This window comes from Xylocopa sonorina, chromosome 11, assembly GCF_050948175.1.
Source record: "Xylocopa sonorina isolate GNS202 chromosome 11, iyXylSono1_principal, whole genome shotgun sequence".
NCBI lineage: Eukaryota > Metazoa > Arthropoda > Insecta > Hymenoptera > Apidae > Xylocopa > Xylocopa sonorina.
In genome coordinates, this window is record NC_135203.1 from 10,239,174 (window position 1) to 10,266,528 (window position 27,355).

The 27,355-nt window shown below is 48.8% G+C and overlaps 3 protein-coding genes across 5 annotated transcripts; 1 reads left to right on the forward strand and 2 right to left on the reverse strand.

Annotated features, from left to right (window-relative positions):
- Window positions 1–2,232: 2,232 nt before the first annotated feature.
- LOC143428995 (proton channel OtopLc) lies at window positions 2,233–16,925 on the reverse strand. 2 transcript variants are annotated; one of them, XM_076904334.1, is made up of 9 exons: window positions 16,628–16,925; window positions 15,094–15,342; window positions 14,396–14,670; window positions 7,828–8,055; window positions 6,751–6,953; window positions 6,159–6,472; window positions 5,330–5,495; window positions 4,978–5,263; window positions 2,233–4,894 (listed from the first exon to the last, which is right to left on the reverse strand). In XM_076904334.1, the coding sequence occupies exons 2-9, from the start codon at window positions 15,178–15,180 to the stop codon at window positions 4,189–4,191; spliced, it is 2,265 nt and encodes a 754-aa protein (XP_076760449.1). In that variant the 5' UTR covers window positions 15,181–15,342; window positions 16,628–16,925; the 3' UTR covers window positions 2,233–4,188. The 2 variants fall into 2 exon arrangements, with proteins under 2 accessions (XP_076760449.1, XP_076760450.1); XM_076904335.1 differs by lacking the exons at window positions 14,396–14,670; window positions 15,094–15,342; window positions 16,628–16,925 and adding an exon at window positions 11,494–11,681.
- A 1,954-nt stretch (window positions 16,926–18,879) lies between these two features.
- On the reverse strand, window positions 18,880–21,362 carry Vamp7 (vesicle-associated membrane protein 7). Its single transcript, XM_076904637.1, has 6 exons — window positions 21,134–21,362; window positions 20,466–20,677; window positions 20,248–20,385; window positions 20,011–20,172; window positions 19,848–19,940; window positions 18,880–19,771 (listed from the first exon to the last, which is right to left on the reverse strand). The coding sequence occupies exons 2-6, from the start codon at window positions 20,667–20,669 to the stop codon at window positions 19,703–19,705; spliced, it is 666 nt and encodes a 221-aa protein (XP_076760752.1). The 5' UTR covers window positions 20,670–20,677; window positions 21,134–21,362; the 3' UTR covers window positions 18,880–19,702.
- An 867-nt stretch (window positions 21,363–22,229) lies between these two features.
- On the forward strand, window positions 22,230–26,865 carry LOC143428832 (mitochondrial amidoxime reducing component 2). Of its 2 annotated transcripts, none has more exons than XM_076903984.1 (5): window positions 22,230–22,273; window positions 24,259–24,557; window positions 25,365–25,643; window positions 25,727–26,004; window positions 26,120–26,865. In XM_076903984.1, the coding sequence occupies exons 1-5, from the start codon at window positions 22,264–22,266 to the stop codon at window positions 26,280–26,282; spliced, it is 1,029 nt and encodes a 342-aa protein (XP_076760099.1). In that variant the 5' UTR covers window positions 22,230–22,263; the 3' UTR covers window positions 26,283–26,865. The 2 variants fall into 2 exon arrangements, with proteins under 2 accessions (XP_076760099.1, XP_076760098.1); XM_076903983.1 differs by lacking the exon at window positions 22,230–22,273 and adding an exon at window positions 22,547–22,567.
- The last annotated feature ends 490 nt before the right edge of the window (window positions 26,866–27,355 follow it).

A 27,355-nucleotide genomic window follows, 5' to 3' on the forward strand; every position in this document is an offset into this window, starting at 1 on the left:
AGGGTCTTTCCGTTCGCACGCTCTCTTATGCAACGCTCCCGTATCCTCCGCTCACGCGCCATCCGATGAAAATGAAGTGCGTCCACGTTCCGCGACCGATCCCCCGATTCCATCGAACGCCTCGAGACCCTCTGATCCAGCTCGATCGTTCGTAAACATTATGATTCCTCCTACGCAACGATCGACTCGAGAATTCGCTTTATCGCTTACAAATATTTCGAATAGCTCTCGATTAAAATATAAGGCGATAGCAGACGCGTAGAGTAGCTATAAGAGAGGTGGTTAAACGATTCGCAGGTGTACCAGATTAGAGCCATGAACGATTGTACTATAAACTAGTTCCGCGACGCCAACTTTACATACTACTACTCGATATATATACAGATACGTAGACGGAACATCGTTATCGCAAGTACTCTTCAAAGCCTTCGTCGTTAACAGCTCTGCACCGTGTACTTAGTATAATTAGAAATCACGTACGAAGCGATACAACACGGTTCCCGGTTACGCTACGCGACTAGGCTGCATTACGAGACTTTGATGCAAGCATGCACGCGGTCTAAGACGTCCTACTAGTTCCGTTCAAGCTGCCATCCATTAATCGCGCAATTAGGACAAATTGGGCCGCGGAAGCGCGCTAAGTGCTTCGTCGCGAACCACGACTGGCCTCAGACAACGGTTTGAACTTGAAATCCCCGACGGATCGAAGAAGCGGAAGCTGTAAACCGTATCGCGATGCCTGAAACAACGTTGATCGCCTTATAAACGATCGAGGCGACCTCCTGATTAAGAAATCACGCGTGTAACGTGGAAACCAGTTGCGTCTAGCGCGCGCGAAGGATGCACCAACGCGTGCATATCAACGAATGCAGACCTTGGCGATTTTAGTACATGCTCGCGAGAAACCAACGCGATTAGCGGAGGATTCATTGAAGATGTCGTCGCCTGTGATGCAAGATTTCGCGTCGTCACGGTTATTTTTGCATGAAAAGATTTTCTGCCTTCGTGAAATCGTAATTCCAATCACGAGAGAAGATCTCGCTGTTACCGGCACGAATATCGTTTCCGCGTGAAATCGCGCTCGAGATAGGTCGGTTCAGGTTCATCCAGTTAGCAGGAAAGTCGCGCATCCTGGCTCGATTTCCCGTCTTCCTCGGTTTCGGCTGTTCTCGCTTCTAATATCCGTGGATTCGAGGCAGTCCTACCTTAACATCTCGAGATCGTGACTGCGGAGCCGGGACCGGAATCGGAGGTATTTAGGTCGACGCTCCGCCTCGCAGTCGTACGACTCCCTGCTGCTTTATTTGCGTTGCTAAACCTCTCGAGGCAGATGGGATCGTTTTCCATCAGCGAAGGGAGCATCGAAGGAAAGATTGCGATCTGGATATTCGTGGCGTCGCGCCTACTTTTCTCGTTTCCTTACTTATCGCACGCCGGATGGGTATCTACAGGATGCCTCGCAAAGCTTTTTGCGTAGACTTTGATGCGTTCTAAAATGTTCCATTGGGTACCTTGAAACGAGACGAAGAAAAATGAAACGTAGAGAAAAGTGAATGATTTGTCTCGTGTACTGTCGTGATACAAATGAAACTTTGTCGAACGCTCCACGCGATGGATGCTGTTCCCGAGTCCCTTGGATTCGTCAGTCGGAGTGGGTTTATTCGAGGAACGTGCGTGGACGTTTTAGCGAGCGTAGTTATTATTGCGGACGAGTGTATTGCAATTCGTAAGGTACAAATAGTACAAAGGGTATAAGAGTACAAACATTGCGTAGGAACTAGAGTATGCGGACATAGAAAAAGTACAGTTTAGAGACGTGACATAGAAGGGTATCTTTTATCCCCCGTTCGCAGTTGCTCGAGTTTCGAATTGCGCACATCGTGACTTACCTCCGACTCTTCGTTTCGTGTTTCGCCTCGGTTTCGGTTCAGACTCGCGCCGAGATCGCGCGCGCGGCCGAACGCAGCGCTGACGCGAGGGTCGCGCGAGGAAATTGAACGGAAATTGAAGGTTCCTTATATTTTTTTCTGCCCACCCCTCCCACCCCGTTCGAAGCGATTCGAGAGGTTAGAGCGAGTGACGCACGGGACAGATAACGATAAAGAGAAGAAGAGACGAAGAGAAACGAGCATGGCGGAATGGATCTCGACACGAGCCACCGATCAATAAACGTAACGTGTCGCGCGTAAATCCTATATCTGATAATACAATAAATATTATAATAGAACAACGCAATAATAAATATATTTATATTTATATATATGTGTATATATATTATATATAATATAGGAAGAAACATGTCGACACAACTAGCTCTAAACATCGAGAGGATTCAATTCTTATCTTTCCGCTTCGCCTATCGTCGTCCTTCTTGCCACTTTTCCCCTTTTCTTAAACTCCGTATTTACAGCCGCCTCGCAGACGAATTTACATATTACAAAAGAATCAACCGGATCAACCGTGCACCGTTGAGACTTCGGTGTCGCTGAATCGTGATCGTTATCGACGAAGAGGAAAAGCGCCTACACCACGAAACACGCGATTAACTACGTAGAAAAAATCTTCCTAAAACCGAACGTTTTACGTTTCTGACGCCCTGCCATTTCTCTCTTATCCTTCGTTCGCCCGTTTTTCGTCGGTTTGTTCCCAAAGAACACACACACACACGCACCCATACACACGGAACATTGGAAAACAGTCGTTCGCCTCGCATTCTCACGGGACAGTAGTTATTGCACACCGATCGATTAGATTCGTTCTACGCTCTCTCGTCAGATCGTCTTAGACTCATTCTCCTTTAGATCGGAAAATGTACGAAACACGCTTGAGCAGGTCTCCTCGACTTCTTCTTTTAAAGTAGCGCTCGCGCGACTGTATCTATTTATTCTTCCATCTAATTAAACGAAGTTTTGGACAGCACACTCGACGGATTAAGGCTTAATGATATGATTCGCTGTGGTACTCTGTTCCCCCTTCGATCGTCACTCCGCTTTTCGATTTTCAGCTGACACGTCGAATTTAGATTCGCGAGCAACGTGGAACGCCATGCGAGAAGTCCTCGAAGGTGTGTAACTCCCATTCGATTCGAGTGGATTGGTCTATGATAATCGTTGGGTGGTTGCATGTCCTGCACTCGTGGAGGTTCGTTTTCCCCGAAACGCGAACAGTCGATCGATCGCGAGACGTTTCCACGCGAAATCGAGAGAAACAGACGTACTCTGCGATTATCGTGACGGACGCATTCTTCGTTTTCTTCGTTTTCATCCTCGAATTATCTACTTGGACGCGAGAGACGCTACGTTAAGTTTGCGGTTTTGTACTACGTGGAAGACGGATGTTCGTGAGAGTAATCGAGTAACATCGAAGGGCAGATCGATCGGAGGTGTACACCCTGTCGACGAGGGACACGGGTCGGCTCGCGTTAAAAACGGAATCGCTCGTCTATCGTCGTTCTAAATTCGCTTAGATCTCAGTCTTACGTTCACGACGTTCACGACCAAGAGAAGGGAAGAGCACTCTTCCCCCTCGCACTCTCTCTCACACTCTTTCTCCCATACTACATTTTGATCAGTAGAAAATCGTCTTATCGCTTACGTATCGAACAGAAATCTCATTGTTCCCGAGTCGAAATCGAAGGAACGGCTTCGACGATTCTAACCGACTCTAATCGTCTACATCTAACCACGATAAAAATTGTGCGTCGTTTATTGTGCCTCCTGTTGCCGCTGTTTCCCTCGAACCGATTACTATTAAAAAATCTGGAAAATTTCGAGGATTCTATCGCAGTCCGTTTCTGTATCTCGTCACGGACGAATCGCGTTATGTACATCGCACGAGGGGGGCTATCCAGCGCGAGAACGATTCGATGAGAAGCTCGTCATAAAGTTCGTCGAGTTCGTTCGCTCGTTATCGTACGTCGAAACGCGTTTAATCAAGTTAAAACATCGCGTAACGCCTTGGAACGCACCCTCGATCAACGTTCCCACCCTGCGCAGCATTCGCGTCGATCGCAGCCATTTTGGAGACGCGGCAAAGAACTGCGGGACACGCTCGACTGCCTGGCGAACGCGTACGCGATTACATGAAGTAAATCGGATCGTTCTCGATGATGACGTCCAGCCTGGCCGGCAGGGTTTTCGGTCGTTGAGGAGCCGCGGTCTTGTAGACGACCTCACGGGACCCCTTGCGTCACATGTAGGTGGGTTTCACCTTGTACGCCCGTTTCCAGACCTCGCACAGACAGACCGTGCTGTGGAACCTGTAGAAGATCGCCAGAGGCATCGACACGTGCGTGATGATCGTCCAGGCCCAGAGCCCGTAGAAGTGCAACTGCACCGGATGCGACTCCGCCCGCGACTTCTCCAGGGTGTTGATCGCCCACATCGCCAGATTCGTCACCAAAAGGAACGTGACGATCTCTCTGCCTGGCTTCCTCCTGATCTGCTTCGCGGTAGCAACCGATCGCCTCGACGCGTCCAATATAAAGATCGTCTGGAACGTGGTCTGCACGACGCTCGCTAACGCCGTCACTAAGACTAGCACCGTGTGCTTGGCTAACGTGAACTGGGCACCAATGATCGTGAACGTGGAATAAATGAACATCCCTGTTTGAGCAGCGACCAGAAGAATATTGTCCAGTTCCAGGTTCCTGTTGCCGTCGTAGCGGAGCTTTCGCATCTGGAACATCCCTATCAGCGTGGCCAACGTCGACATCCCGTACAGCGTTAACTCGCAGACGTTCACCTCGGTGACAGCGAAGCTGACCAGCTCGGGACGAGATATTAGGACGAAGAACAGGATCAAGGAGATGATCGTTAGTACTAGGATCAGGATGCCAACGAACAGGCCTTTGTGAGCGCGTGCACAGTCCACGCTGTAGTGGTGAGGCGATCGCCTGTGGAATTTAAGAGTCAGTTAGAATTTTTAGGTATCAGAGGAGAGAATACGAGTAGGTAGATATTTGTAAACGATATTTACCTGTAAGCGTGCGTGTGATGACGGGATCCAGGCGGCGTTTTAGGCTGCGAGAACGCCGCCTTCGATATGTTCTTCCACATTACGTACAAAATGGCCGCGCAGATCAAGCTGTACTCGATGGTGCACGGGAAAAGAAACGGGCTGGCGTCCTGGACCAACGACCCCATTATGTTCGTCCGGCGACACTCGTACATGTGATGCGGTCCTTTCAGACCCCGCGGGAGCCTCAGGTGTTCCCCGTGGTGGTAGTGATTGTTCCCACCGAGATTAAGATTGACTTTCGAACCTTAACATCATTTCAACTTCAATCTCCGTTCGATCGCGTTCGATCTCTCGCGTGTACGACTCTTACCTAATCTGTGAGAGATCCTCAGCGAGTTGTTCTCCGGATTGTAGAACGTCAGTATCTCGTGCTTCGTTTCCTGTACAAGAACGTTCAGCCAGACCGACAGATTCGTGCCGATCATGTGCATCAGTCCGAAACGCGCGACCACTCGATGGCGATAAACTTTCATTTGCTGTCGAAGAGAGCAGAGATTAACGTTTCTCGCGGCTGCCAGGAACGAGAATTCGTGTGCCTTGGTCGATTTCGAAGGCGGTGAGGATTCTCGAAACGTAACTGAGGAATCGCGACGATCGATCAGGCGTTCGAGCAGAATGATCCGATGATTGTTTCAACGAATCTCTACCTCTCCTCCTCGTTCAATGAGGTCGCGGAGAGGCAGAGGTATAATCGTATTTAAAAGACCTTTCTAGCGCAGAACGGTTCGAAATCCCCGATCGAGGAGCCTCGACGGAGTGTTTTAATCAAAAGCGGTCGAGCACGGCCGAGAGATATTCATCTGTCGCGAGGCAAAGGAAAGAGCAAAGCCGGCCAGGGTAGGCGACCGGACGACTCGTGTTCCAGTATTAGTTTCAGGGTTGTTCACCCTTCCGTTTCATTAACCTTTCTAGCCGAGGTTCTCGTTTTGCATCGACGCTCTCGCTCTTTCATTACGAGCCGCGCGCAGCATTCTGCAGCATCGATGCCGCCGATATTTTTAGCCCCCCTCACCTACTAAGCAGCAACCGTACCACCCCCTCGGTGATTTTCAGTCGATCGTCCTTTTCACCTTTTTTTTTTCGAAACAATCGAACCGCGTCTCACACGATTCGCTGGGAGGAGCACCCGAAATACTCACCTCGTTGTTCAGAAATATAAAGTACATTTGTATGAAGATGAACGCCATCCTGGTGGCTGGCGTCAGGGCTAACATGATGTTGTGGCACTTGGTGTTCCTCTCCAGCTCGAAGTACTGTCCGAACTCGAGGCCAGAGTAGATCATCGAGCCGATCCCGAACGCCACTGCGCCCATGCGTAGGTAAAAGCTGCCATAGTGTTGAGCCGGTCTGACGGTGGTCACGTGCGGGCACGTGGTGTCCGCCGCGTCGCTGTCGCCGCCGGCACCGCTCGACGATCGCGACGAGTCCAGGTCGCACACGTCCTTTCGTTTCTCTTCTCATGCAAATTATATGGTAATCGACCGGTTAAGATTAATACGATTTAAACGCGAGCTAAGATCGCTGTACGTCGCGTCAAGTTAGACATCGCCTCGCGATGTGATACTTCGACTCTTTAACGCAGGAGCAAAGATAATTACGTACATCGCGTTTCAATGAATAGCTGTACAGTTTGCGGCCTGATCAGTCTTGTCGTAATTCTACTGTCGCGGTCAGATCCGTGGGGGTATCAATTGAGAGGGTGGAATAAAGAATTCATAGCGATCGACTCACTTGACTTGGGCTTGCCATCCCGGATCAACGTTGCGTACGTGTAGACCAGAAAGATCATGCTCCCAAAGTAGAGGTAAAGGTAGAACCCTTCGTAGAACGACGGCGGTATGTAGGTGGATATCACTTCCGCCATGGGAAAGGCGATTCCCATGACGACCAGCAGCTTTCCGTACAGAGCGCTAAAAGTCGTCGCCAGGGCGTCGCTGCGCAACAAACGGAAATTGTGCTTGAACGAGAGTGTTCGATGTTCATCCGAGAGACGATTCGCGTTCGATTTTCTCCGTCAGGGAAATTGGACTATTTCCTGTCCTACCTGTTGTGTCGCCATCGCATACCAAGACTTCGAGCGTCTCACCGCGATTACCAGCATAAATGATCATCTTTCGATATCGTTCGCAAATCAGAGTCGCGAGCTACATTTTGTTCAATCGAAATATTTTCAATTGGCGAACATGTAGATGGAACGATCGTCCAACTGATGGACAAAGAAACGAGACGGTCCAGGAACGAAGCGTCGGGAAGCTAGAGTGGTGATACCATTGGCTGCGAATCCATCCACCCCCGTAAGAATTGGCTCAATTACGGGTAATCGTGTGCTCGGCCCTGTACGCGTGTGAGTGCGTGTTTGATTCATAAAGTACCGGTAATTGCGGTACAGACGTCGGTCAGGATAACCCGGAGGATCACGTGAAATTTCCGTGGCGACCGGCATATATTCTCCCCCTTCGCGTTAATCCGTCCGGAATAGAAATCAGTCGAGATAAAATCTTTCAGCTGATCAGTGGGTGCCCGTTAATGGGACGCTCGAGCGTTGAATCGCGAATATGACCCGGTTCGCAGTTAGCCACGCGCGTCAAGTTTGCCCATCTGGTCGCGGCAGGGCACAATGCGGCTTCCAAGTGCACGCGTTTATTGGCCGATTCATGCGGCGTAATTCGTGCCCGCGTGGAAATTAAATGGAACGTCTTGGCTGAAAAACTTACACCCTTCTCTCATTATTCGCGTTACAAAATATATACGTACACGTACGATGGATAGAGAAGAAATAAAGAGGAGCAATCTGCAGAAGGTACTCACCATCCGAGCTTCTTCCACATCCGGTCCTCCGCAACCTCGAGGAACGCCGGTGCTGGATAGCAGACCGCGGAAATCGGCTGCGAGGAGCATTGCAGGGCCAGGGCGAACTGGGGTGGCCGGTGAGCGCGGGAGGGTGAGCTGCTGCTGTGTCTAGACAGCGTTTCCGGTGAAACGATTACCGCGGACGGTGAAGCCGGTGACGGCAGCGCAGCCGGCAATCCTGGCCAGCTAAACAGAACCCGTGTTTCCTCATTATTTCTATCCAGTTCTTAGCCGATCGATTCATCGGTATCGACGGCTCAATTACCAGACGGATAATTACGAGCCCGCGTCTCCCTCTTTAGCCACCGTGCAGTTATCGTCAATGATACCGTCTCCGATAGTCTCCGCGATGTCTTTTTATCGTCAAGGGTGCTTTAACTCGTCGTGATTACGCGCTTGGCATCGAGTTAAGTATCGTTCCAAGAAGTACGTATACGAACCGTCGATCTGACGGCGCGCGAGGCGATCGTTCGAATGAAACATCTCTAATCAATCCGTCGCGCGAGTGGTACGCTTACGCGAATCACGTTGGCTCGTTCTTCCTCTTCCCAATCTCCATTTTCCAGTCCCCGTACCAATTTTCATCCGTTCCACGCGGATCCACCCGAGTCTGGAGTAATCTATCCCGAAAGCGTTCGGCGCCGAAGCTTATCGTTTCCGAGAGGGCTCGCGTCGCCGCGCCCTGTCCCCGTAATTCGCTTAAACGAGTTTCCCCAGCGTTTGCCAGCAGATCGCGGCGTGCCCCGATCCTCCCGCGTGGCTCGAACTTCGCCACCGTCAAACTGGCTGTCGTTACCTACCCGCTAATCGAGACTCGTTAAACCTCGTCGACTGTGAAAGTCAACGGATTCCTGTCGGAAGGACGCAGCTGCGTGTCTGAGACAAACCTCCGACGCGCGAACGTCGGTGGAGACAGTTCGTTCGACCCGTGATTCGACCGCGACACGACGTCGACGAGTATCGTCGAGGGGTTCAAAGGCGGTCGCGCGAATACGGGAAGGAGTAATTAAGCGGCTCGCGGGGGGGAAATATATTTTCCGACCCGTTTTCACCTCGCGATTCGCTTAATGAAAACGCGAGCCGACGAGTTGCGACACTCTAGTTTGCGTGGTTGCCTTCTTTTTTTTTTTTTTCACGCATTGCAGGCGTCGGTAATTAAAAAGGGCGTGACCTTTTGCGTTTGCTCGATCGTTTCCCATCTATCGCACCCTACAGCTTCCCAGCTGAAGCTTGTGTTCCCTTATTATTTAAAACAAAAATCCGGGGAAAAGGAGGAAACGAGGACAATTAACGTGTCGGCTGTTCAAAGAGGGATCGATGTCGAGGCATATCGTGCCTCCGTCGAGCCGAAACGCAACGGAATAGCGGCCTGGCAACCGAACGTTTCGAGGAATTGAAAAGGGTGCTCCGTTCACCGGTGAACGGTCTCTCGTGCGTCTAATTTAAGGTCAACGCGATGCCGTAACGGTTGATACACGTCACATTGACACTGGCTGCAGGAAGAGACCTACTATAGAGCATGCACGGTCTCGCGAGCATCATTACTGCGACGACTTTCGAACCGGTGACCGTTTATCTAATGATAGAGCTCCTCCTCCGATCCGGTGCCCGGCGAAACACGGTCGAACCCGTTTCTCACACACGTGCCGGGCTTCGAGATCCGCTCCCGCGTCCACCCTCGCACCGCGGAGACCCGGAGGAACGCCACCCCGCGTTACCATGGAATTCGCAACGACAACTTCCGCGCCGCGGTAGGACGGGAAAAGGAACGTAAATTATTTGCACCGCCGCGATATTGCGTCGGCGTATTTTCAGCGAAATTTCAATTTATCGCGAGACGAATCCATCGCCAACCACCCCGCTGGTCGGTCACCCTGCACCAGACGTGAGAAAGAATCTTCGAGACGTCGAGGCAGGAGTTATGAAAATTGGGCGGAAGCGCGAAGGATGGGTCTGGAAGGATCGAAACGTGCAGGGAATTCGGGTGAACGTATTCGTACGAACGATATTAAATTAACATCGACGTTTATAGAAATCGGAACGGGATTAAAAATAAATCTCAGTTCGGAGCGGTACGATCGACAGAAGTAAAGTAATTAAATTATTCCGTTCGTCAATCACGAAAGCGGGTCAACCGCTATTTTCGTATCCAAAATTTCGAAGGTATTCTCGTCTGCGACATCGTTCGTGGAACTTCTGACATCTCAGAATTATTTAACAATTCCATAGCTGTCCAAAGACGTCCATCCGCGAGACCTCGTTCAACCGTTCCCTAAATATATCTAAAACCGGGAGGACGTTGTTCCGCGCGTTTAAGAAGGTAAACGAGGCTCCTCGTAAAGCGACCTACCCCTACGAGGTCGAAAGTAGGCAGTGAGAGGGACGTGGATAAGTTTCGTCCTTTTCACACAAGTGATAGGACAGGGGTAGCTACCCTGAGTGTGTGCGCGCTGTTCTACGCACTGTGAAAGAGGAACGAGAGAAAGAGAGAGAAGGAGAAAGAAAGAGAAAGAGAGAGGAGGATAAAGAAAGGGTGGTCGAGCGTGGACGAGATAGAGGAAGCGGGGAAGAGGGGATGTCTCGCGTCTTGGAGCTTTTTGAAATAATCACGTAGTGTTGGAGAAGCAGAAGAGCGCGAGAGAGTGTTGCCGGACGAGTGAGAGCCCGTGGAGGGGAGCAAGAGGGCACTGAGGGGTTGATTCAGTGGCTGAGTGCCGTTCCCTCATTGTGGCACGAGTGTATCCGTGGCTCAAGGACTCTGGGCCTGGCTCACCCTTGTTTCGGTGGCTCCGCTACTCCGTCACCCCTTCGGGATATCCCTCAGGAATCTATTCCGTATTTTCTTTCCTCCATTCGTTCTCTTCTTACGTACACCCAGAGAGATGCGCCTCGAGAAATGCCTCCTTTAAATCGTTTCTCCGTCAAACTTCCGCCGCGTAAATACCTGCTAAACGTTCCTCACCACCTTCCCCATTCTTCCTCGTGGCTGTTTCCGCGAGCAGCCAGCGGGGGCTCGCGTTTTCGTTTCCTCGATTAATGCGGACTCTCCGGGTCGGGGATTATGCTTTTGACGTTCCACCTCGGAGGGTTGAGCCTTGGCTCGGCTCGATACAGCGTCCGCTCGGTGTTCGCAAATTTTTCGCGTCACTCTCCTCTCTCATTTTCGTTATCTACCTTCTCCTCGACGCTCGAGGGTTAAATGCACCGATTTATTCTTTTAACGTTACTCCCGGCTGGAAATGTATCAACCTCGTGCAGCTGAGTCTCGCGAAACAATCGCCCGCCTGCATCGATCGGCACTCGAACAGACCAAAATTCCAGGTCCCGTCCCAGGAATGAGTTCCGTGCAGGACGTTTCGAAGCGTTCCAACGCGGTCGATCGCAACCCCCGTAGGAAAAGCACGCGAAGCACACGAGAACGAAGCTCCTGCTCGTCGTCGGCGTCGTGCCATCGGAAATCGTAGACGGACGCGTGTCCGTGTTCGTGTGCGATTTTAGGATTCCCGACCGGTCGTCTGGAGCGAGAGAGAGAGACGAGGAAAGAGAAACAGCGAGCGAGAGAGAGAGAGAGAGAGAGAAGGAAGCTGATCGATCCGTGGTCTCGACAGGATGAAATCATAGTACCTGAGGGACGTCTCCTTGATGAGCATACCCGTGACCTTGGCTGCCGGTTTCCTCGGCCGTCTCTGTTGAAGGAAGGTTGGTGCTTTCGCACACCGCAGCGGATCGCAGCGCAGTCACGACCCAGCGGCTCGTGTCACCGGCACTCTCGGACCCCACATCGCAAACTGAGGCCCTGCCACTCTCGCGTGTCTCTCGCATGGCTCTCACTCTCGGCTAATCTCGCTGCCTCTATCTCTTTCTGGTTCTCCTCTCACTCTTTCTCTCTCAGTCTGTCTACCTCTTCTACATCTATCCTCGTCCCACTCGCCGGCTCTGTCCATCGTCTCTGGATACGTAGCCGTTTGATAGCGAGCTCGTTATCCGAATGAGATTCGCAATGGCGTAACGCTCGCGGAAGGATCGACCCGTAGCACGGTTTTACGCCATGGGAGTCGCATGGTGCGATTGGCCGAAGGGGTTGCCTCGACGCACGCGACGGGTTGTTCGAGATGAAAGAAGGATGGTCGTATGGAAACGAAAAGCGAACGGGTCTCCTCTGTGGTATGGCTCGAATTTCGAAATTTTCGCATCACTTGGTTACTTAGGACAGAGTTAAAGAGGGAGGTAAGGAGGATAGTCTCTTACTCTTCTCTCCTACTCCGGATGAGTTTGGTTTAAAGGACTCGAGCGTCGAGTGCGCGTGTACCCTGATCAAATCTGCATGTAAATCGAGGGAATAGGCCAGTCTCCCTGCTCTCGTCCGGATCGAAGGAGAGGACGGTTCACCCGGTGTTCCGGTGAAACGGGAAAGGAGGAGAAAATTGGTAGCAGCGGGAGCGGCGAGAAAGAGAGAGAGAGCAACGAGTTCGACGAGATGTAACCAGGGTTGCGAAGAGAGGAGATGAGTGGAGAGGAGAGGAGAGATAGGGTCAAGAGAAGGTCCGGTCGAGGGAAAAGAGAGAGGGGGAGGCACGAAGGTCGTCCGTTGGCCATAACGAAGCGACAGGTCAATATTAACTTGGGCGCCGTTGGCCTCTCGCGCGTTCACGAATTCACGTTCGATATCCGCCGGAAGTAATCGAGTTCCGAACGGAATGGAGGCGGCCCACGGATCGACTGCTCGCTGATCGATGGAAACTGCTGTCCGTGCGGCGATTAATTTGTCGATTCGTGGCGTCACGAAACGAGCAAACGGCTGGACAAACAATTCAGGTTTCGACAGTGACAACGCGTTCGCGGGTCGCGCGAATTAATTATAAGCGTGACCGCGATCAGTGTACACCGACGGCTGATCCATGTACGCGTCGATCGCCGCGATACGCCTTTGACGTCTCGTTTCTTGGTGACCGGCGGATTAAACGCGGTAGAAGCGGCAATTTCGCGGATTGAGGTCAGTGTTTCGCTTTGATCAGAGGCTCGCGCTCCGTTTCGTCAGAAACTAGCCCCTTTTCGGGCCGTCGAGCACTGGTGAACAACTTTGCTCGTCGTCGGTTAGGCTGATCGGATGTACACGCGACCCATCGCTCTCCCGATTAGGTGCACGTTCGCGACACGAACGGCGAATCCAGCCGCTCGTGGCACGAGTGGAAATTGATGGAGCAAAGTGGAGATGCTCGCGAAACGATTTTTCACGATCAAGTTCAATCGTCGACGGTGTACAAATCGGTGCAGACCGCTTCCCTACTGGATACACGGGAGTCGAGGGATACGCGTTAATCGCGGACAGTGACTAATGTCCCATGGCTGTGAATAGTGGCGGTCATTCGAACGAGGAGACGAGGAGGATCGTGGCCGTTTAAGGGGAGCGGGAGTAATTTACATCGTGACGTTGCGTACCTATGGGCCGACAAAGCGGGAAATAATTGACGTAGTCTGGAAAAATTTGCAAAATACTGCTTCGACCGATCGATACGTTACAAATAATCCATCAAACATCAGTCTGATCGCTGCGAGGTAAAAGTAGATGTAAATCTGGACCGGAAACGATTAGAACTATTTAAGAAATCGTTGATTTCCCCCGCACTTGACCGAGCGAACCGTCGAAAACGTAATTCAGACTTCCTGCCGCGAGGTGCCCGCGTCATCGCGTTAATATTTCCATTGGCCGTCGAGCTCGTGGCCGTTTTCACGCAAGTCCCAGCAAACACGCGCCACCTCGCGAGGCTACAGACTTGTTGGAAATGTTTTCGTTTACCCTCCGTTTTCCCGCGTTTCGTTCGCTCCGACGCTGAAGCCTTGTTTACCTACTTAACCAACCATTTTTACTTTTTCTCGCTTCGAGTTTCTCGCGCAATCTGCGGAGAATACGTCTGAGCGAGACGCATGGGGGATCCGTTAATGGCTCTGGAGTATCGCCGGCAAGAAACGCGGCGGTGCTAGAAGTGTGGCAGTCGAGAACGGCGTTAATCGCTGCCCGGTTATTTCTTCCAGTTTCCACGCAGCGATCTCTCCAGTGAAAACCATTTTCGCAACGCATTTCAACGGCCCTCCCCCTGGTTTGAATGTCGCACAGACATCATTTACGCGACGATAGAACATCGTTCCGATATATTCAGGCTTCAACCCATTCTCGACACGAGATTGCTACTCCTCATAAAGGAAACGAGACACCTTCTTTTAGAAGCCACTCGCCAATATTTACTCGAACCACCCTCCGACGCCTTCCTTCTAGGCTTACAAAACCGAACGGCCGTCGATCCTTAACCGCAAATACCCTCGAGCTTCGGACAGGCTCGTATTATTTACGGCCAGCTGAAATCGCGCCCACCAAGGCGAAGGGCTCTCGCGACCACTCGCCAAGTGGAGAAAAAAAGAAACGGGGAATTCCAATTAAAACAGAGATCTCTGCGGCGCGGATTAAATTGCCCTCGCAAGGAGACGCGCGCAATTTCGTTCCGCAGGATTTCCGTAGCGGCGTACTTACTCTTGCGGGGCGAGCGTGGAGAGCTGCGGCGGGGGTTGCAGCCTCGGTTTCTCCGCTTCCGTGTTAATTATGGGGCCCTCGGGTGTTCGTAGCGCTGCCTCCAGCGCCGCGGCTTCCTCCTCCTCGCGAAGCTCCTCCGAAGCCTCCTCCGGGATCGTGGTGATGTCTTCGATCGGCGGCAGTTCGCTCTCGTTCTCCTCTAGGTGGTTCTCCATCATCGGGTCCAAGTTGTTATCACCCGGACGCGTCACCTCCTCGATATCCGAGTCGATACCCTATGTTTCACAGCAATACCCGTGTTAATTTATCAACGCAGATTTATTCTACTCGATATACTCGAAGCTTTCAGACATCTAGACGTAGAGTAGCACGATTAAATGTACGTATCGTTGAACTACACAGGGCGGCTTTGAACACTCCATGCAATTATTAGTCTATAGCCTGCCGTTACTCCCTTTCAAAGCCGCTCTGTATCGATGTAAAAGCAAGCCCGTTAAACTTTCATCCCGGTGCCCGGCTTCCTTTATCCTATCCGTCTTCTTTTTACCAGCTACAAGTCAATCACCAGGGATCAAGGCAACGAAAAGGTTCCCCGCCGGCAAAGAAGCCTCTACCCGCTTATTAATATAAATTTTCCGATTTCCCTACCCCGGAGGCTGTTATCAAGGATTATCGATGTATCGTCATCGGGTTGATACCTGAGCGAAGTCCATGTAAAAGGAGTCCCTCGAGTCGGAGCTACCTCGGCGAAGCCGGAGGCTGAGATCCGGTGAGCTCTCTCCCATCTTTCTTATCTCCTTTCTCGCTCCTCCGTGTCCCTTGCTGTGTCTCCCTTCCGTGCCTCCCCTCTTGCGCCTCGCCTTCTCTCCACCCCCTGGTGCTACCAACCCCCTTTGTCTTTTACGAGCTTCTTGCTCCACGGACGGGGAATTCTAAAGAGGGTGGCCCTGCACATACAATCCAGCGAGTTTGCAGCCTGAAAGAATCGTCCTTGAATGACAGATCGTCGTCTCGTTCTATCCTCCTCCGCCCTCTTCCGTCGGTCGCTCGTTCCGCGGAAACGAGCACGCGTTAGAACAAGAGTTCCGTTCCGTCGCCGGCGCGAAACAAAAATGCCCCGATGAAAAGGAGGAGCCGCCGAGTGGTCGTACGTGAGACCGTGAATGCCGAGTCCGGATCTCTGAATATCAAACGTCCGCGCGAATTAAAATTTCACCCCTCGCTCCCCCGTGCGACGTCCGTGCTAGTTTCGCGTGGAAACGATCGCGCGATTCGGGGACAACGGGATCGTCCTGCTATTATTTCAGAGTCAACGAGGGCAGAAACAACGCTGCCGCGAGTTTCCTTCGTCTTTTCTTCGTCGCACGCCTGTTCTCCCCGCGAGGGGTTGTTAGACGCGCGCGCATCCTCCGACGATCATTCCGAACGTTCGAAAGGTGCGAACGTAAAACGGCAGTTCGCGATGATCGATCCTCGGTTATTCGGAAGGGCGGCCTTCGAAATCTCGATCGCAGCCAGGCGCCACTGGATTCGGTTACGTCGAAACTAATTAGGAAAGCTAGGAAATTCAATCGAGCCGCCCGTTTGTCTTCGAGTTAATTGCCTTAGCCGCGGCTCCGACCGGGTGGCTTTAATTAAAACTAGGAGATGCTGCTCCCGCGGCCTCCCCACGGGATCGAACGACGCGGAAAAATGCCTCGTTTACGCGAACGAGCTTCTTTCTCTTCGCAGCTTAATTAAGTTCGCTTACGTTCGAGCTGATATGCATACAACGCTGCTCGAGATCGGTCGACTCGTATATACTTTAGCGAGCTTAGTTCACCCGCTTTGCGAGCCTTAGGAGGCGGCTTAACGCGACGTTCCTTGCCGACACCGTAATAAGATACCTCGCGAGGAAAGCTCTTCGCACCGGACACGTTAACTCCACGTTCCAAGCGCACGAAACCGTACTCCCCTTTCGTCTGAGCTCGAGTCTCCCGAGACTTCGGTGACCGCTGCGTACCGGGGTGGTATCGTATTCGGAGCAATTAGTTCTCTGTTAAACTTGCTCGAAGCACAAATTTCAGTACCTGCTGTTACCGTTCGTTCCCTTTAACTAAGGGTATCGAATTTTCTTCGAGAATTCCGCTAGAATATCTCCCTACGAGGCAGACGTCTGCCACGGAGGAACAGGATGAGCTTCGAGCGAGTAAAATGTTTCAGGGAGAAATGTGAGAGAACGCGAGATCGTACCTTCAGAGAACATTCGTCTTTCTTGTGCGCGATCCACTCGCGGGCCAGTCGGACGCCGCTTCGCCAGGAACTCGTAACCCTGAACGTTAATGAACATTCTTCCTGCTCGGGATCAGGCTCGGGCCGCGCCGTGCCGCACAACGGGCTCCTCTTCTCGATCCCCCGAACGTTTTATGGCCAGCGTGCGTGGTGTCGAATATTTCTCCATCAAACGGCTCCCCGTTACGACATTACTATGGGCCGTGGGAGAGACAACGTGGGGTAAGACGCCACTGTATCTTTTTTTCACCCTGTGGGGACGACGACACATCGTACGGGGGTTGGAGTATCGTGTCGGGTGGATCTGCGACGCGTTTCCACGGCTGCCGCTCGATTATTCTACCGCGTATCGTTTTGCGAGTTATGCGAAAAATTTGAGGTGAGGAAGTTCATCGTTATCGCTCGAATGACTAATTAGAGGATCGCGTTACGTGTAACAATTTTCAAGAAAGCTACACTCGGAATCGATACGGCTAGTCTATAGGCAGCCAGTGCAATAGGGCTCTAGCGTAAATGTATTTCCCAGCGATCCGCAGCAACGATTTTCCGTCAGTTGTATCGCGTGTTCCGGGAAAGGCCAGGCATTTCCATCCGCGTTCATGCCCGACGGCAGTTCATTGGCTTTTCGCGTCGATAGCCCATTTCGATGGTTTATCTAACGCGTGCCACGATAAACCGGCCGGCGAGGGACGCACGCAACCGATTCGCCACTTTCCGGCGACCTTTATCCGCTCTCTCGGAGAGGGAAAGCGCACCACGGCCAGCAGCGAGCAAGAGTGAATTTAATTAGGTCGAGATTTCATCGAAATGGAAAATGTAAATTCGAGATGGAATTACTACCGGAAGCGCGAATTAAAAATTCTCTACGTCCACTTTACTTGTGTCCCCTTCCAGCACGAATGCTTTCTACAAATATACCATTGCCGTGGCTTACGCGCGTAAGCTGTAAAGAAGATAAGCGATCAAGCGAAACGTACGCATGTTCTACTTCAATTACGAATTAACGCAGAACATACACTATTATCAGTATCGTTCAATCTCTGATTAACTTAATTGCCGGATAATTCTTCTATAAGTGCACGGCATACAATGCGAAAAGTCGTAACGCTGATAACAATGTACGACGCAGAGGAGATACGAAACCCCATACCTATAAGTAAACTCTGCTTGTAAATGGTGGGAAAAGTGTCGTGTTTAAATTGTACGGGGATAAAAACAATACAGAGGTGTACAGACACGTTTCACTTACGGGGTCTCTGTACCAAACGATCGGACGTTCTCCACGCAGCGTATCCTTGCCCGTTCATCCCCCCGTGTCGCGGTCCGATTCGTTTTCACTTTCATCCAGCGGCTCGTAGTCCCTCCTACCCTCCCACGCGGACATCCGATCGCGCCAACCGACTCGTCAGCTAGCCTCCGGTATCCGGAACTTCCGCGGTCCCATGGTCAGCCGCGAAACGGTGTCGAACCGCACAAAACCACCCACACCACTCTCACACGCAACGGAGCACCGGTGCCGGCGGAGTAACAGCCGCGGGAAGAGGATTCGAAGCAACGCGAGCAACGGGAAACTTTCGGTACTCGGTACCGATGTTTCAACGCGAGATCGGCTGCAATCACAGCGCGTTACACGCGATGCACCACGCGTCTTCTCACGATAGCTGCCGCGTGTCCAAAGTCGCGGCCCCCGGGGGTTGTTTTCTATTGTATTTTAGTCTGCAACCGGAACTTGTTGATGCGACCTTGTACTCGCAATCGAATGTGTTTTCGAAGCGAGGGTTCAGGGACGACGTACGAGATCAATCGTGGCGCCGTGACCAACCACCGAGACGACACTCTTCGGCACCCCCCGAAGGGCGCGCCACGCGAGCCATCGACATCCTGCTGCCAGAACCGCCGGGCTGCTGCGATGGCCCGGGCGTCGCGACCACAGCGCCCGCGACGCCGCCACCCGTCCCACGCCGGCGATGTCGTTGCAGCTAATCCAGGGGCGTATCTACCCTCGTCGATATTTCTTATAAGCAGAAACGGAGATTGGAGAGCTTGTGATATGCGGATTTTTCATTTCGGAAGTAGGAATTTGTCGTTAGGTGATTTCTTCGGCTACTGAAAAATTCATCTACACTGTACAATGATTGTAAAGATTTGAAAATGATTTCTTTTACTCGTACATCCTTTTCATTGGTTCTTTCTACCCTATGGAATAAGATGAGGGAAATTTTTAAATCGGATAATTTCCAGTAGAAAAATGATTTTATTAAATGAACAGTTATTTGAATTAAGTTTGCGTAGGGTTTTGTTCAGCCTAGTCACAGGTCATTGGAGAAAGAAAAATGCATCGGAGCATGCGCTCGATGTTGGGAGCGGAAAAACTGTGCGCCCGGTGCGCCGTTCGAAGGCTTCCGCGTGGAAAAAATGCAATGCGTTTAATGGCTCGGAAGAGACTGAATATCCGATAAATTTTTGTCGCAACTCCATCTAGATTGCAAATGAAACACCCTCGCTCGATGATAGCATTTTCGATTTAACGGAATCGCTTTCGCGAGGGAAAAAATATGAACTATGTTTGTGATCTTCACTTGTTGCACTAGACTGTAAAGCCATTAAAACGTACGAAGGAGTCACCAACTTACATACTACAATCGTTTTATTTTTTTTTTTTCACAGAATGTATATAGGTATGATACATTATATATACGAATGATGTTAAAATCACGTCCGTTGTTTGGGACATGCGAAGGATATCGATATTATTTTTTGGAAAGATAATAAAAATAATATAAGCGTTATACACATTTACGTCTATACATTTCCTAACGGCATACCTTATCCTCCTACATTGTTTTCGTTTCGTTAAAGCCGCTGCACTGAACGTTATCTCTCAATTCATCGCGCGTATAGTGTACGAAAAAGTGAAATCTGCCCCATGGATTCTTTTGTCTGCTTCAGATACCTTATCGGCCTTACTCAAATTCTTATCACAATTTAGAGACACGACATTTAGAGAAGGACATGTCTGAATACCGGGAAGGTAAATTAATTTCCGACACACTTTGGCCAAGCTAGACCCCCGCAGGATATAGATACAATAACGTATATCACAACCTGTGAGATGTAGAAAATTATATTGAACAGAATACTTTGAATTTGATCGCACCTGAAATGTGATAGTGGTACTTACAATTAGGATGAAGCCAATAATTACGTAGATTTTAACGTTCTTCCAAAACAATGAACGCGCCAAATTTCTGCTGGTCTTTCTAAACGTAACTGACTGAAAACACACGAAATAAGTGATTTCTTTTGCAAGAAATCGTTAGCGATATGGTCGAACTCATACTTACATTGGCAGTTAAATTTTCAGTCTTGTTTACGAGAAGCTCTAATCGTTCTCCACGCATTGCAACATTATCAATATTTTTACTCATTATATCTTTCAATTCATCCAAATCGCCAAGGACATTAGCTAACACATCAATTTCTTGATTGGACTCGCTGTAGTGTTTCTGAACAACAAATGAACATAGTAATAAAAACGTCGCAAAATCAAATTTGAAGACATTTATCTATCTGTTTCTTACCATCGTGCTAGCTAAAGTCCTACCAAAATCTGTATTCATCGCATAAGGTACTGCGGTTTGTGCCTCCTGACCATATGCAGCCAAGAATCTTCTTTTAATTTCTGTAAGATATAAAAATGCTCTGGATCTTTGAAATTCCTGAAAAGTAAAAATGTCCATTACCGATGAATTATACACCAGATATTTCTCTAACAGGTTTACATTGTCTGATTACTTACATCATCTGTAATGCACATGTAAATAATATTATCTTCGCAGATATAATGGAACAGATACTGTCCTTGTGAGTATGTAAGGTTATCATTTTGTTGTGGTATCGTGGTTAGAATGTTATCTGTCACCTCATCAAAGTTTCCAGTGCAGGTAGCATGCTTTGCTAGTATGATTGTCCCTCGAGCCACCACGCTATATAAAATTGGCATGATGAATGCTAGAACGAGAAATAAATATTGACTTGAATTTAAACGAGAAACAATGATTAACTTGAGAAGAATGTTATTGAACCCACACGAATCTACCCAACTAGTGATAAAATTTTATTTTCACTACAATTATCTGTTATCATACTGAATAATAAAGAAAACATTGAAGTTCGTGCAAAGAATTGCTGTCTCAGCATGTAAATAATATAGGAAAGGAATTGTTACAATTCTCGAAAAAGCAGGGCAATCAACAAGTTTACGAAATAACGAAGAGAATAATTAAACGCATATAACGTAAAGTAAGACGTCATACTTTCTAACCTCTAAGAAAAACAATGAATCTTTCATGAAATCATGTCTACGCTAAGGTTAGGTTGTCAGAATGAATAAGAAGCGAGGTGATTCTGAAATAAATAGAATTCGAAAGACGATAATGGTAACATTAGGCTACTTTTTTGACCTACCTCAATTACTGGGGTGGCGCGAACAGGTTAACGATATTGCACTTTTCTCGATATTAATCTCAAAATCAGTATTTTTCTTCCTCTCGATGTTGTGTTTGTCACTGACGTGATTAATTAACGAACTGTCACTTCATGAGGAGCGATTCGAAGTAATTGAAATAGAACTTTGTTATGATTCACTGACAGTGTCCGTGACTATCTCCAACACATGACAGTTCATCACCAACGTCGCGACTATGCGCGTGACGTATGCTTACCATCTGTGCCGCGCGATTTAAAAGAATTCGCCTCTTCGCTCCATATCCTTTTGCTCGCAGAAAAGTACGAGAGTATTCTATACAACAAGACGAATTTATTCGACAATTAATCTTTAATTCCGGTATCTTTCGAAGTAATCATATACGCCGATATAAGATGAAGGCCCAAATTCTTAAGTATTGTTTGAAACTAGAGTATTTCCATTCCATAACTCCGCACTCTGATTCTCGATTTAATTACTTGAATTGGATAAAACTGCAATTAACTGTAAATACAAAGACCTATATAATAAGAAACTACTTGGAAAATTGCACATCGATATCGTAAAATCATTTTAGATCTCTCTCGATACTCTGTCTGTCCTCAATATCAACTGGAATTACATCCACTTGTTACGTGTATGGCGTTCTCCAAAATGGTGTTTGAATTTCGCTCCAAAGCGTACGGGAGCGAGGCATATGCGCGTTTTGCTGAGGAAATTCGGGGAATGGCATATGGTCGGCTTGGTAGGCGCATGCCAGTAGCCGTGAAGAGCCCTGGCGCATTGGTTTTCATCTGGTCTCACAGCTGCGTACAATTTGATGGCTCCTCACACGTGGATACGTACCGAGCGATGAACCAACGTTTGCATACTACAATGGAGAAGGGAGGTAGCAAAACGTAAGCGTGGATAGATAACGGTGTCTTCGTCGTGAGGAAGAGACGGGGTCTTCTGCACGCGGAGCCTACATCAGTTCCAGTCCGTCGTCGAACGGCAGACGCAAGACCGCTTCTTCAAGTGTCTCAGTTCCACTTGCTCTTCCGCTCTTCATCGTCTGTGCTACTGCAATCTTGGTCTGGTTTTGGGTCGTCTGGTTTCTGCAATCTTGGCAATGATATTGGGTAAATATATATTCATATATATATATATTGTCTCGTAACTTTTATACTATTTCGTTAAGCACATGTACTTTAATCGAGCATTGATAACTTGATTCGCGTGGACCCTACAATCTCTTGCCGGTATTGATCGCATTGCAACGATTTGTTGTTGGTCGATGAATGGTGAGACTGGTTCATTCATTTGTCCCTAGTTAGTTCAGATTAAGCATTGGAGAATAGTGAAGCCTGTTCCTTCGGTACTTCGACCTCGATCGTGAACTGGTTCCAAGGAAAAAGCGGTACTGGAGGACATGGGTCAGTTGCATGGAAAATTTCTCACGCCACGTTTTCACGCAATTTTCCAGCATAATTACAGTAGACACGGTATTGCAAGACTATATAACGTTAATTATACACGTGCATCATCATTTGCTGTGGTTTTCAATAGGTAAACTCGTTAAGAAATCGCGTCTGTAAATCCGATTATACGAGTCTCGGAGAACGTATAATTCATTTGAGATTCCCAATTTAAATCTCTCGTTTAGAGATACTTGCAGGAAGCATAGTGCGAAAGCAACGCCCTTGGTATTGATTCGAGCAGAAAGGTCCGTTGTCTCCCCTGTGCGTTTTCCCCTCGTTTTGCGACTCACTCGAAAATGGTAAATCGATAGCATCGAACGAGACCTCATACATTTGCGCCAGATATACTGTGCAGGGCAAGAAGTTGTCGCACGTTTAATTACCTGCGAACCTCTCGACCAATGTGTCGTTCGCAGAAACTAAAAATTCCCGTGTTAAATGAAACGAGTCTCTTCCATCCTGACCAATCGGACTCGCGTTCCTTTCGTAGGACAAATGTTGGCGGAATTTGAATGTCTTATTTTAGGTGCATACACCAATGGTTTACAGCCGAAACAAGATAAGTACGTTATTGCCATTTTTGCATGAAACGCAATTCCGTTATCAATAGCTGCATCTAAATATAATAATGGTAATAGTCATGTTGTTTACTTGAAAGGCCTTTTAAACCTGGTTTTGAGACGATATGTGTGCATATAACGAAAGTGTTTCGTCGTATATAAGTAATAATATCTGTTTGTAGTCAGACTAGATCAAAGTAAGGTCTATCTCGGTTTATTGATCGAACCCACCTACGTGGGGCAAATATTTGTGTCCCACTGGAAATCTTTCCGAAGCCATTAAGAACGTGTACAGGTACGATAGAAAAAGTAAACGTATAAGGTGCGACACTCGGCGCGTTTTTCGAAAGTGCACAGTACCTCTTTAGCCTACTTTCCAGCGACGATATCAACGACACGGGACATTTTAGCGCGAACGAATTGTGCAAGCTGTCTAATGCATGCCTGCTGTCGGTGTTCCGTTAGTCTCGTTCTGAATTCATACCAACGAAACGATGCTACTTCGAATTTTCGCAATCCGTGAATAAGGTTATTTCATCTCTTTCCGGTCGGCTGAGAAGAACGCCGACTTCTGTTTATCCCGGTACCGTTAATCGCGCCATGCTCATCGATGTTCAATTTGCATCGTTCGAGGCTGCTTTTTATCATCATCAAACCGGTAACTCCCGACGACTCTACTTTAAAGGAGGTCCGGTATCGACGCTCTGGTTAGTGTGAATTCAGATAGCGACGAAAGGTCCACGCGAAGATATGGATCGGTTATAAGGGTTTGGTCGAGAGTCTTCGTTCACCTCTGCTTCTCTTTGCAACCGTCCGCTTCTGTGGACATTAGCATTGCAAATGGCTCGACTCGCTGTTCGCACGCACTTTCCTCTGACGGCCTGAAACACGTAATCAAGAGTTTGAAAAATTCCAGGCAAGAAAACAAACCCCCTTTTGGCAATAAATATAAACCAGATAAATGAAAATTAAATTTAAATGAAATACCGTAGCCGTAATAAACGTTTTACATTCATACGTAAATTGAAAATGGCTTTGGTCGGTACGGGCTATTGTATGCGCTATTTTTTACACGTTTATCAACAGATAGAACGCGGCTGACGTACGTGTCGGCGGCCGCGGTTGGCGCTGGGACGGTGGTCGTATTCCTCTGGTGGTGGTGGGCCAAGAGGCAAAAGGATCAGCCACCCTCGCAGTGGCGGAAGGTCGGCGAGTTGAGCGACCTGGTTGTGTATCCGGTGAAATCCCTCGGTCCCATCCGAATGAACATGATGGAGTGCACGAAACTGGGCCTGAAATCTGGCTGGTTGAGGGACCGGACTCTGATGGTCATCGACTTGAACGGGCACTTCGTCACTGCCAGGCAATGGCCGAAAATGGTCCAGGTGAGAACCGAGCTGACAGAGAGTCCTGCTGTACAGCTAGCTAATTCCTTACATGTATTAAATATTCGTATATTCTGTGCGTTATAGTAAGTACCTACTGGTTTTGGTGTTTTCCAAAAATTGTCTTCGTCCATACTTTACGGGGCGATGATTTGACACTAGCGGATGTAATTAGTTCCTCCATACATCATGTTGCGATAACATGTGATATTAGATAGCCATACAATCCGTAATCAGGCAATTCGTAAATTACGTAATCTAATCAGTGCGTGTCCTCTACAAGACCGGTTATGTTTCGTCGTTAAGGCAGGAAGCGGGAGGTCATCCCGTATGGGACCGCGAAAAAAAGAAGAGTCATCGTGAAAGCTGTGGAGCGATGCACGTTAATCATGCCCACTTTTTTTGCCCTCTGTCCTCTTCACGGATCGAAAAATATCGTCATTTGCACGGTCCTGAAATTCTATCCAGCCGAGTTTCCTCTCATAAGAGCCCACGTTCATCCGGTTCACGTTAACCCTTCACTGAATGATACTTTTCTAATCAGGATTAACGAGGCATTTTATAAGCTCGAAGACTCGCGGATCAAACGATCGAAATCAGATGCGAACAGTTAAATCACCCCCTGCGGCATTTTTCAACGAGCACCTTCACTTAGTCAGTAGTTTCCGCTCTGATTCGTCGCAAACGCGTTCGGTGCTTTCGAGATTTCGATAAGAAGATCTCCTCTCATCTTGAGAGTTCGGCGCCTCTACATTTTCTCAGTCGTTTATCGATGAAACAACGAGTGGGGTTTGTGTGTGCTCAAAGGTATCACCCAGCATCTCCGACGCGATCCTCACGTTGTCTGCGCCAGGGATGATGTCAGAGACTATTGATCTGTCGCGACTCCGGGGTAAAGGGTTCCGCGTGGCTCTTTGGGGTCAACCCGTGGACGTCTACGACTGCGGCGAAGCACCGGCCAGATGGTTGTCACGGTTTCTTCTTCAGGAAGATACCGGATTCAGACTGGTTTACCACCCCTGGGATTACTCCAGGAGAGGCTTGAGAGAAAATCACAAGCAATTCTTGATAACTACTGACGATACAGTAAGTTTCGTGATTTAACCAGCTAAATTAAATACTCATTAAACATGATTCTATTAGATCAATGTAACGTTTGTCTGAAACAGGGAATTTATCCAGACTCAACCAGCTACTGTCTGATAAACGAGAGTTCGGTGACTGAATTGAATACTCGTTTGGACGAGCCAGTGACCACGGAACACTTTCGACCAAATTTTGTTATAAAAGGCGCCACTGCATACGAGGAGGATTGCTGGGGTTGGGTGAAGATTGGGAACGTTACCTTCAGGAGCGTTAAGCCGTGCACCAGATGCGTGTTCACCACTGTCAATCCGGAAACAGGAGTGAAGAATCCAAAGGTGGAGCCTCTGAAGACCCTGAAAAGGTTCGCGTTGAAATGAAACTTTTCGTTACCCATATTTCCTAATCGTACCTGATCCTCGCCCGTATATTAATCTGCTCTCAAGTCTAGATCAAGAGAACCATTGTCTACGTTACAGTTACAGACAAATAATGGATCCAGTAATTCGTCCCGTCGTTGGCGAGAGTCCAGTGATGGGAGTCCACTTGGGTCTGAGAGGATCGAATGGTACCGTTCAATTAGGTGACCCAGTTTACGTCAGCGTGCCGGACGAGCAGCCATTACTTATATCGCCTCCCTAGCTGTACCGGTGGTCTTCCTGCGAGGACGACTTATGGATTGCGTCCACAAGGAAGCCATGAAAATCACCAAAGGATCCTTTCTTTGGCAAGCAACGAAGATTCGTGGGGTCGAGCTTAAAATCGTGTGCGTGACAGTTGAATTGGGCCTGAAAGGAAGTGCTTGTGAGAGTCAATTAATTGTTCTCCCGATCGCAGGCGTCATTAACGGTGCTGATCAGGATCAACATTTAGCGCGTTGAAGATGAACGAATGTACCCATTGGACTAAAAAACATATTAAAAGATACGCTTATAGATACTACTTACGTGTGACATCATCAGGCTTGGCTCGGTTATTACCAGGTTAGAGGAGGATTCTAAAAAAAAACGGGCGGTCAAAACGTTTTTGCCAAGTGCATTCTGCTTTCTGGACGAAGCGTTTCTCGTATGAGATAATTAGCGAAGAGAATCTTGTCGGTTCTCGCATATCGTACATGTGCTAAACATTGATCGTCGATCAATATTAATCGGGGACAATAACATGGTTCGTTTGTACTTGTATCGCGTATACATATATTATCATAAGAAATAAACGAGTAATCAAACGAGCGAGTTTTTCAATTTACATCGAGGAAAGAACATGAAACTTTTTCTTGCACTTCTACTACACCCTATCGGCTTTCTTGCGACGATTCTTTGCTCGAAGCAGGAATAGAAGGGGTAAAAGAGACTTCTTATTCACGCGATCACAGCTTCACCGTTACGAGCGAGGAGAACGATCATCGATCGCGGCTTGAGGTCGTTCTTGCGATCATTTCGAACGGTCCTTTCTGCGCATGATCTCGAGCCCGTAACGGAGGTTCCGATTCGCCATGCTTGAACCGGGTGAAGGATGAACACACGAATTCCGCGGGATGTACGAAGCGTGAACGCGCTTTCCAGCCGATGACCGCTTCTTGCCAGCCCAGTACGTTTGACGGAAGTTACGCATAATGAACGCGAGATTAGCTTCGACCAGTGCCAACACTCGCTTGCACTTTCGCGGAAAAGGGCGCCAAATCGCTTTGACACTGGCGCCTCTTAATCACACGGCCC